The following is a 10,865-nucleotide window of genomic DNA, read 5'->3' on the forward strand; positions in this document are numbered from 1 at the left end:
AGACAATTTGCTTATTTATTTTTGTTGTTTGAAGGGGATGGCATTGACATTATAAAGATCAAAATACGTCAGTCTCTTTTTGAAATGTAGTTAAAGGCACATGATTGGGTTGCATCTTCCATGTTAGTATTCAAATGGCTATAAATGACTTTTTAAGGCACAATAAATAAACTAACACCAAATTTAATTTCATGACAAAACATTTTTTTTTGTCAGTATAGCACTCTGACATAAGGAAGCACTGCTTAGTACATAATTTGTTTCATTCCAACACTCTATAACAATAACATTTTTATTTTGGTCATGAACCAAACCTCAAAACTACAGCATCAACACAAGCTAATAGTTTTCTCCACACATATTACACATGAACAGGTGATGGCAATTTTAATACACTATAATGGCCAAAATTATGTGTACACCCGAACATCATACATATATGGGCCTTCCTCAAATTGTTGCCACAAAATTGGAAGCACATAATTGTATAGGATGTCTTTGTGTGCTGTAGCATTAACATTTTCCTTCACTGGAACCAAGGGGCCCAAACCTGTGCACAATGCGAGGACTATGAATAAATGGTGTGCCAAGGTTGAAATGGAAGAAATCGAGTGTCCTGCAGAGCCCTGACCTCAACCCCACTGAACACCTTTGAGATGAACTGCAACACCGACTGCACTCCAAACCTCCTTGCCCCTGATCTCTCTCCTGGCTGAATGAGCACAATCCCCCACAGCCACACTCCAAAATCTAATGGAAAAGCCTTCCCAGAAAAGTGGACATTATTATAACACCAAAGAAGGACTAAATCTGGAATGGGTTAAAAGTAAATGTTCAACAAGCATATATAGATGTGATTGGTCTGGTGTCCACATATCAGGTGGCCATTATTTGTGTGCACCTGAGCTGAGTGTTCAAGCACCTACCTAAGAATTTCCCCATAACCATCAATGCAAACTATTTGGCACGTAGTATTTGTACACAGAATTCACGTCATATTTGTATCTATTATTTTAAACTTTCCCAGAGGAGTACCAGAGCATAATGAAGCAGTTCCATCAATTAGCAGTGCTTCTTTTTTCCAGCATGTATAGAGTCTGCCTCACCACACGCTCCACTCTGCGGAAGTGCAACTTCTTCCAAAAGCTGGAGTGCTGTTTACGGCCCCACTCCAGATCCTTCAGGAAGACCAGAAGCTGTTCACGTACACGTTCCCTTTCCCAAGATAAGGAGTTCTTTCCTATGATGCTCAGAATGGGATGCCAGTCCTCTGAGATGTCTGAGCCCTCGGTCACTGAAGCCAGCACCTTCACCCGTCTTCCACCTTTTTCCTGCGGAACACCACGGACATGCAGCGACTGCTTCCCCAAGTCGGTTAGCTGGTTCAAATACAGGCTGGGAAGATGCCAAGAGGAAAATATCTTGCTCAGACATGACTAATAGTGGACATAAAAAGTTAAAATGCAAAAGCATTTTGTAATGTAAAAAAAAATGAAACCAAGATAAATGATGTGTGTATACCCTTTTATAACTGGAGATGTGGCTGTGTTCAGAATCAACCAAACACATTCAAACTCATGTTAAGTAGTAGTAGTATACACCTGCCATTAATTAAAGTGACTGTGATTAACCCCAAATAAAGTTAAAATCTTCTTGGTTTCATCCCACTGCAAACGTCAAGTGTGAATGGAATCTCATTGTTGAAAGGTATCAAGCAGGACAGGGGTACAAAATAATTTCCAAGGCATTAGCTATACCATGGAATACAGTGAAGGCCATCATCAACAGCTGGAGAAAAAATGGCACTAACATTAGTAAGAACAGGATGTCACTCCAAAATTGATGAGAAGACAACAAGAAGACTGCTCAGGTGCTACCAATAGGCCTATGGCAACATTAAAGGAGCTGCAGGAATTTCTGGCAAGTACTTGTTGCTCCCTACATGTAACAACAATCTCCTGTATTTTTCACATGCATGGGCTATGGATTAGGGTGGCTAGACGGAAGCCAAAACATACATAAATGAACCCAAACCTGTAATGTTATGGCTGATGAGACCAAGGTTGAATGTTTTGGCCATAATTCCAAAATAACATCATACCCACGGTGAAGCATAGTGATGGTAGCATCATGCTTTTTGGCTGCGTTTCTTCAGCCAGAACTGGGGCTTTATTCAAGGTGGAGGGAATCATAAATAGCTCCATATACCAGTTGATTTGTGGCAGAAAACTTCAGGCATCTGTTAGGAAGCTGAAGAGGAATTTCACCTTCCAGCGCAGCAACGACCCAAAGCTTACATTCAAGTCAGCAAAGGAATGGCTTAACCAAAAGAAGATCAACATTTTGGAGTGGCCCAATTAGAGCCCAGACCTGAATCCAACTGAAAATCTGTGGCGTGACCTGAAGCGGACTGTGGACAGGAGATGGCTGCACGATTTGACGGCTCTAGAATGTTTTTGCAAGGGAGAGTGGGAAAACACTGATATACTCTTACCAAAAAAAAGACTGAATGCTGTAATAAAATCAAAAGGTACTTCAACAAAGTATTAGTTTAGGGGTGTGCACACTTATGCAAACAGATAACTGTACATATTTATTTATTTATTTATTATTAATATTAAATGTTCCCCCCCAAAAAAAATTTCTCCTATAGGTTGCAATATCACATTAAAAGTGGAAAAAGTTCTGTCCTGATTGTCCTGGTTTAATTGTTTATATCACTAAAACCTGACAACTGTACTTTGTGAAACAAGGGGTAAAATCCTATACTAGTCATACTCACTGTAATGTGTGAATAGTGGCGTGCTCTCTGCAAGCATCAACCAGTTTAAGTGCTGCACCATCTCCAATGTTGTTGTAGGCCACATTCAGCACTTGTAACCCACCATGCGAGGCCAGCCTTGCAGCTAACTCGGAAGCAGTGCTATCTCCAAGACCAGTATGCATCAGAGACAGCTTCTGTAAAGACTGGTTACCAGACAGAGCATCCAAAAGGTGGCTAGCTCCTCTGTCCAACAAGGAGTTATCGCACAACCTGTAGCCAGAGATTCATTAGATTAAACTTTACATTCAACAAACTATCTAGCTTATTACATTAATCTGTGATCTTACATTTATAAAACAGCAAGCTGCAGTTTTATGGTTCATGTACTTTGTACTGGCACCATTCACGCAATCAGTATCTCTTCAATACAAGCAGTTTTGAGGCTAGTTACCTACCTCTTGAGCCAATAGTGCAACACAAAGTGCAACACAAAGTGCAATGAAATCTGCCTTACTGTAAAGATTTTATTTTACAGTTGGATTCGAGTAGCAGATCACGCAGCAGTATGCAGGATTCAGAATCCAGACTGTTAAACTGCAGGCTGAAGTGAATATAAAAAGACACACGCATGCCATTAGTTTGTCTACTGTCTCAGAGATAAAACTGGTCAGTAGGTTAATGCACTGCCATTATGTATGCAAAATGTTCAAGTAAGATTCTCATAACACTCATAGTTGTGGTTTTCAGGTTATTTATAGCAGGGGTTCTAAAGCATTTTGTATCCAGGGACCCCTTTAACCATAAAATACATTCCACATATACCCTCAAACAGATTTATTTCATGAACTATTAAAATGTGTAAAACATAATTTTAATTATTTATTAGAGCCATACGGCTTTCATGGACCCTTCACCTTTCACAACATAACACATTAGGTACATTATACTGGGTAAACAGTGAGTCAAATAGGCTATAAGCTATAACATCTCAATAATAAATATAACTTTTTTAATAGTAGGTTGTGATTTCCATCCTTGTAACTGAATAAGATGAATAAAAACACGAACACCCTGGTTATGCTTCATAGACCCTCAGCGGTCCCTGGACTTCATTTTGAGAACCACTGATATATATTTTTTATGCAGGCACAAGCAATTATAAAGGCAAATCATCATCATACTCAAAACAATTGCAAAGGTGGTATTAATGAACATTTGGTCTAGTCATAAAATGAAATGATGTGCAATATCAAATTGCAGAGAATTATAGTAGTCAAAAACAGTCATTAACACTGTAATTATGAATAACCCAAATGAATATCCCCACACTTAAAAATACAAATAGTTTGCTGTAATTATTAAACAGAAAATCTCTCACTTGAGGCTTCTGGTATTGTTAAAGGAAGGATATAGCATGTGTAGCAAGTCTGGAGTGATATGGCAGGAGGACAGGTTGAGCTCATTCAGCACAAAGCCAGGAGGTAAGCAATTCAGCACAGAACTCAGCACAAAGCACTTCAGTGGAGTCATGCGCACATTGGACAGGTTGATGATCTTGACGGATTGCAGCACTTCAGCTGTGAGCCGAGGGTTCTGGAGCTCATAAAGCAAAACCAGCAAATCCATCAACTCTTCAGGTGGCTGCTGTTTTCGGCTCTCCTTGATCAGCTGCTTCTTCAGTGTTCGGGTGATCTGGGCCACCGTGGTGCTCTTAATGTCACATCCAAGTTGCTCCAGTAGCTTTCTGTTGCCATAATGAAGGAGTCCTCCCATAAAGATTGGGTACAACTCAAAGGACCTTGTGTCATCTGTTTGCTGCGGCTGTGGGCCTTGCACTCCCAGCAAGCTTTGCTCCACCTGATCGAGAACATCTTCATTGTAACTGTCTTCTGAGCGGAACATTTCTGCAGCCATGGTGTTAGCAATGCGTCCCCTACTAAGGCTAGTTACCCGATCAAAAAATTTGGGAAACAGTTTCAGTAAGTTGAACAGGGCAAAGATCCTGAGAGGTATGAACTTGGAGAGAATGGTCATTAAGGTAGTGATGTCCTCACCAGCTTGTCCAAGGGCAGATGATACTTGCTTAGTCACCTTCTCAAGGGCAGTTTTGTTCTCACCAAGTACAACATAAAGGGCAGCCAGATACTCCTGCATGGCTGGAACAGCAAAAACATATCGTTTCTCATCTGACTCAGTAAGATTTCGACTATGTTCCACACAAGGCATGAGGAAGAAGTCTAGCACATCTGTACGAAACACTGCCAGTTGCTGAAGTTCTTCATCGGTTTTGGTCTTTCCACCAACCCACTGTTCAAGGTCAGTCTCTGAAAAAGAAGTATGTTTACTGTTGACTCCATCGAAAGCCAGCTTCCCTACAGTGCGGACCACATAAAGCATTAATGAATTCTGTTCCTCTGGTGAAGATATGTCTCCTCCCACTGTCAGCACCTCTCCCCCAAAGTTAAGCCTCAGGAAGCTTGTGTAGATACCAGTAAGAGTGCGAATGGGTGCCTTGGCATCAGTAAAGTGCAGAAAGTGAAGTGTGGCACACATGAGCCAGCAGTAGGAAGGTAAAAAGCAGGCTGTTGCTAACTGGCTCTCCCGCTGCAAGTTGAAGTAGAGCATCTCGATCAGAGATTCTGCTTCTTTGCCTGGCTTTTCTCCACTTTGTTGCAAGAGTCTACTTGTAAAGTAGGTTCTCTGGCGATCAGGATCACTGAAACCACAGATCTGAGCATAGCGGTTCACATATTTCTTTGGGATACGATCTACAGCAGACAGCCTGGTTGTGACCAAAATGCTGGCCTGAAAAATATTCAATGAGAAAGGTATAGTGAGTGATTTCTCTTCAGTGGTTTCTCCAAAACACAACTCTAAGCTAAAGGACTGTCTGTCTGGAAATAAGAAGTGGATGACTAATACAAAGAAATGTAGCTATTTTTATACTGTGCATTTGTTTTTGTTGTTCCTAACAACTATTTGGTTATGCAATATGATTTTGCTTGGGGTGTGGGGGATTGGGGTGGGGATTCAGACGTTCGAAAGATACGGTGGTGGTTGTCGTGATTAACATGCGACAAGGAAAATCACAGCTAAAATCGTGTACAAAATAACTGAATAAGTCTAATAAAACTTATTTCCTCTCAAAAATTAAATGTGACAAATATATTTGGCACCCCTAAATAATTTTATAAGGATGCTAATAATTAATAGAAGGAGACCAGAAGTTTAGACACACCTCAGGTAGGAGGTATTTCCTCAGCAAGTTCACCACAACAGCTCCTGCTGGAAGAGCCTCATTAGGATCACTGCATAATTCGGTGGTGGCAATCCTAAAGTCTAACTTCATCTTCTCCATTCCATTGAAGATGAAGAGGACCTCACTGGCCTGGTTATTATCTCCACTGAGAAATGGTGTCTTACGAAGGTGTACATATTTTCTACCCACAAGGTCTCTTAGCGATGTGGATTTAGACAACTGAGAGAGATCTTCACAAGAGAAGGGCACCACCAGCTTGAACTGGGACAGGGCTGAACCAGCACACCAGTCCAAAACCAGCTTGCGGACAACTGTACTTTTCCCAGTCCCAACAGCTCCATAGAGCAATATGTTGAGCCCTTGTTGCTCTGTGATGCTGTTTCTTGGGTCAAACAGATGTTTAGCTGTGACAGATTTTCTCAGTGATTCATTTCCTTTGAAGGGATTAATCGAGAGCCCTTTTCCTTCTTCTGGGGATTTCTCAAGAATAAGTGGCTCTACATGCATGGTTTCAGGAGAAAAGTAACCCCCAAACTGTTTCTCTTCCCGAGGCAAGTGACTGAACCACATCGCTAACTTATGTTTGTGGAGCTCTATGGGATCTGTAGATCAAATTCAACACATCAATTTAATTTGCAACCTGGACCCAATACCCAAAGGCTGTTGTGTATAGCTACACTTGATACCATAGTATGCCAAAAGTTTTAGCTCACCCGTGTTTGGTGTGCCGGAACAATATAACCTCAAACTGTAACCAGAGAATGATGATCTCGTAAACTTTATTCGTTCACTCCACCCCATTCTACAAGGACTCATCCACCTGTTAAAAACACTTATGAAACAAGACTTTAACACTAGGGTGTACACTTTTGTTATATTCTTACATGCTAGAACATCAAACTGCTTTAAATCATGGTATATTACCTGAGCTGTAATAAGGATCCAGCTTTTCTGACACAACAGAAGTCACTAGGTGGAAAGGTGAACTCCAGTTCTGATAGAGATAATAATAGGAATACAAATCAGCAAAATACAGTACTTATAAGCAGATATGTAGATAAATCAGAGAAATGTGCTTTAAAAAACCCACTTCTCTCCGGAAATGTTGACTCATGTTTGTAGGGCAAATCTTTTAGTGTCCTGTAGGATCTCTTGCTTATAGCTTCTGTTCCTGTCACCCTTCCAAATCGCCACATTCTGGTATCCTTTAAGACCCCTCCTAAAATAGCAACAGTCCTAATGTATTATGGTTATGTTTATTTACATTCACTGCTTAGCATGAATGTTTTAACCTCCGTACAGAATCATACAGATCAACCTCCTAATTTTCTGAGCAAGTTGCACTGTTTGCAGAATAAGTGTATATGGAAAATGATGTGCATGTGTTTTGCATTTGTTCTGATGAACAGCATGCTTCAAATCAGAGCATGTATGCTGTGTCCCCAAAGTCTCCATACATAGGGGAAATTACAACTGTTTAGCAAAATGTCTTCCAAATTTTTTTATATATATACTGTTGGCAAACTGGAAACCAAAGTTGGGAGAAACAACTCTGTGTGTTTACAAAGAAAGTCGGCAGAGTCGAAATATTTGTGGAGTTGTGTGCACTCTTGACGCTAGAAATGTTTCAAAATCCACAAATGCGTGCAGCGACCACAAACACTTTGTTCTTGACTTGAGGTTACATCTGTTGTTGACAATTTGAGGTTGGTTTTAGTTCTATTGCTGCTGTTTGTAATGCTCTTTAAAATGATCACTGAAGGGCGGGGCGACATCGACTTGAAAGCAGAATATTACAGAAGTACGGTGGCCGAGAAGTGCAAAACAAAACACAAATATAAAAACAAAAAAACAAGTCCACAAACAAAACTACAATTTATAAACACAGTGACAAATCCGAAAACAAAATAACAAGACAGAAAACACATTAACAAATCGGAAAACACTAACAAATCAGACAAAACTGAAAAGGTTTTTATATATAATATTTTGCGAATGGATTACTTACCGCTGATTGGACGACACATCTGTCAATCAAGATATACAGGAAGTAAGAAATTGTAAACAACTTTGTTTCTTGTACATTAGTGGACTTCTTTGTTTATTTTAAACCATTTTTTGTCCATAGTCCATTCAAACTTTAAATGCTAGGAAAAAAAAGTTTATATTGGCAAGAAATGAGAAAATGGAATTTATTCATCACTAATTTGAGGAAGGACATTCACATGCCGTGATTTTGGATCTGCTGTTAACATACCATGCCATAAAGATTAGCTTGCGCTCTCTAAAAACACACCTAAAGGACGCAGGTCTGTTTAGAGGAAAAAATGATTCCCCATTAAATGAAGTAAGGAATGCATAAGAGCAGAGCTGTGTGGACCAGGACAGTTGTTCGGCTACCGGATAATGCGGTTAGCGCTTCAGCAGAAACACAAGTTGCGTGTAAACCGTGATGTTATGCGTCTGCTGCAAGAACTTACAGATCAGAGGACACGCCGTAGATTTGTTAATTTTTTATTTTAACCGCAATATGGACAAAACATAGTAACACATGCACACACGAATTGACTTTCCAGTACTACCGCAGCCTGCTGCACTTCCTGTATATCTTGATTGACAGATGTGTCGTCCAATCAGCGGTAAGTAATCCATTCACAAAATATACCTACCTTTTCCGTTTTGTCTGATTTGTTCATGTGTTTTTGGATTTGTTGATTTGTTTTCGGATTTGTCATTGTGTTTATAATTTGTTGTTTTGTTTTGCAAAAACGCCCTAAGCGGCCATGCATTATTAACTTCATTTTCTGTTGTTTTTTCGTGATCTTGACATAACCAAACGCTGTTTCCTCACGATGTAACTTTATCCTGAGAAAATCTGGCGCTTTGTCTGGTGTTACATGCATGTTGGCATCTTCGCCATCAAAAATGTAATAATTACCGGCTGTAGAGATGGATTTTATCTCCGCATTAAGAGAGCGGGATCTCAAGTGTCGGACACTAATGCGGAAGTGACACTCCTACAGGGATGATGTATTTTTGTAGGCCACCCCGGAAGTTAGCATCATCCTGGTTCCCTCCACAAACAGCCAATAGGATTTTTTCACTGGCTTTTGGATTATTGCAGAAAATAAACTCCATGACTAGCAAAAGTTTATGATTTTTACATGTTTCGTTCATTAAGATAATCTTCACAAACGAACACAACATTTATGAATTCTGAAGGCTACATACACTCGCCAGAAGTAAAAGCTAATGTTTGGCTCTAAACGAACTACACCACGGTCGCCTGGCTTCAACGTCACCACCACTAAACTTCCGACACCTCTTTCGATCTTTTATTTATTTATTTAATAATAATAATAATAATAATAATAATAATAAATACAATTTCGAAAATACTATAAATTGATAAATCTACAAGTTGACAAGTTTGAGTTGCAAGAGCGCGAATATAAACACAACGAGGCTGTAGTAGATGAGTTTCCTGTTCGGCGTGATGACGTTTACTTTCCCCGACAACCTCTGTAGTCCCATCTAACCACTTGCTATCAACCGCCTTTTTCAAGACACGTAAAAGTTTTTTAAAAATCCTGAGTGGGGTATTACTGTTGTATTATATGTCGTAGTACAAAACGTGAACATATCGTGAGCTTGTGTTAACCACAGACATTATTTTAGGCATTTAACCAAAGACCCATTCAAAAACCCCATTGACTTCAGGACATAACTTTATGTCGAGATCACGAGAAAACAACAAAGGAAAAAATGAACACTGCATGGCCACTTAGGGCTTCAGTAGAATATACCACAATAACAGTAACAAATCTTTCATGGCAGCTGTCAGCTATTCAGTAATAAATAATTTTAGTGATTACTTTGTATATAATGTTTACACATTGCCTCGCTGTACACTGTTGAATCAGGAACTGGTTAGATAGATAGCTGTTTGTTTTGAAATCGCTACTGTCCTGGTTTAAGGCTCAATTTCAGTAACAAACGACAATGTTTTCTTTAACAGGTCAAGAGAAGATCTCACTACAGCCAAAGCCATGTTTATGTAAACATGGCGATGGGGTGACTTTTAACAAGGAGACGTAGTAGCGACATTAAAGTTAAAGAACAAAAGTCACGATTAAATCATTATATAGGAAGGATTATTTCATCTTACCCACTGCTTTAGCATTGTTGCATTGCAGCTTTATTGTCCGATTTTAAATATTTATATATTTATTCCTAATCGATCGCCATAAAAGCCATAAATTGATGTACACACACCAGCAGTACGGCAGCACTTCCTGTTCCTGAAAGCAGGGTGTACTGTACAGTCTCAGTCTCTCTCTCTCTCTCTCTCTCTCTCTCTCTCTCTCTCTCGTGGACAAGTTTCTACTGAATCTCATTCAGATATGTTTTAACACGTCGAAATCACTTGCACTGTCATTATAATTTTTTACATGCTTATGCATATGGCTAAACCTCATAGTCTTACCACAGAGATTAGCACGTGCCTGCAACACATAAAACTCCTATATATTCATTTTGGTGCATTTTGATATTAGATATTAGGATTAGATTAGGAAATTTAACCTGCCTCTAGGACACTGAACAGCATGCGTACTTGTATTTGAATGTATGAATGCATGAATATTATAAATATCCATAAGCACTGGTCCAGTGTTCGTTGATATTGAGTAGTACTTAGAACAGTGGCCAACCAATAATAATCTGTTCAACTAAAAGTTTTGAAATACAGTACACTCTTGTCAGTACACTCTGTTGAAAGAATACACTAGTTTATTACTTAATGTCATAAACCAGTTGCTTGTCGTCTTGCTGACCTGCTTT

The 10,865-nt window shown here is 39.5% G+C and overlaps 1 protein-coding gene across 4 annotated transcripts; it reads right to left on the reverse strand.

Annotated features, from left to right (window-relative positions):
- On the reverse strand, positions 1 to 10,372 carry nlrx1 (NLR family member X1). 4 transcript variants are annotated; one of them, XM_053647809.1, is made up of 10 exons: positions 10,192 to 10,372; positions 8,032 to 8,050; positions 7,114 to 7,242; positions 6,948 to 7,017; positions 6,737 to 6,855; positions 6,003 to 6,625; positions 4,143 to 5,569; positions 3,279 to 3,365; positions 2,783 to 3,034; positions 1 to 1,395 (listed from the first exon to the last, which is right to left on the reverse strand). In XM_053647809.1, the coding sequence occupies exons 1-10, from the start codon at positions 10,204 to 10,206 to the stop codon at positions 1,059 to 1,061; spliced, it is 3,078 nt and encodes a 1,025-aa protein (XP_053503784.1). In that variant the 5' UTR covers positions 10,207 to 10,372; the 3' UTR covers positions 1 to 1,058. The 4 variants fall into 4 exon arrangements, with proteins under 4 accessions (XP_053503784.1, XP_053503785.1, XP_053503786.1 ...); XM_053647810.1 differs by having other exon boundaries at positions 6,737 to 6,843; positions 10,192 to 10,371; XM_053647811.1 differs by lacking the exon at positions 8,032 to 8,050 and having other exon boundaries at positions 10,192 to 10,371.
- Positions 10,373 to 10,865: the final 493 nt, after the last annotated feature.

Source organism: Ictalurus furcatus, chromosome 17 (genome assembly GCF_023375685.1).
Source record: "Ictalurus furcatus strain D&B chromosome 17, Billie_1.0, whole genome shotgun sequence".
NCBI lineage: Eukaryota > Metazoa > Chordata > Actinopteri > Siluriformes > Ictaluridae > Ictalurus > Ictalurus furcatus.

Coding starts and splice junctions, on each gene's coding strand:
- nlrx1 (XM_053647809.1), bottom strand. Junction 3,035..3,278: donor TGTAAAATAAAATCTTTACA/GTAAGGCAGATT, acceptor CTCTGGCTACAG/GTTGTGCGATAACTCCTTGT. Junction 1,396..2,782: donor GCCACTATTCACACATTACA/GTGAGTATGACT, acceptor GCATCTTCCCAG/CCTGTATTTGAACCAGCTAA.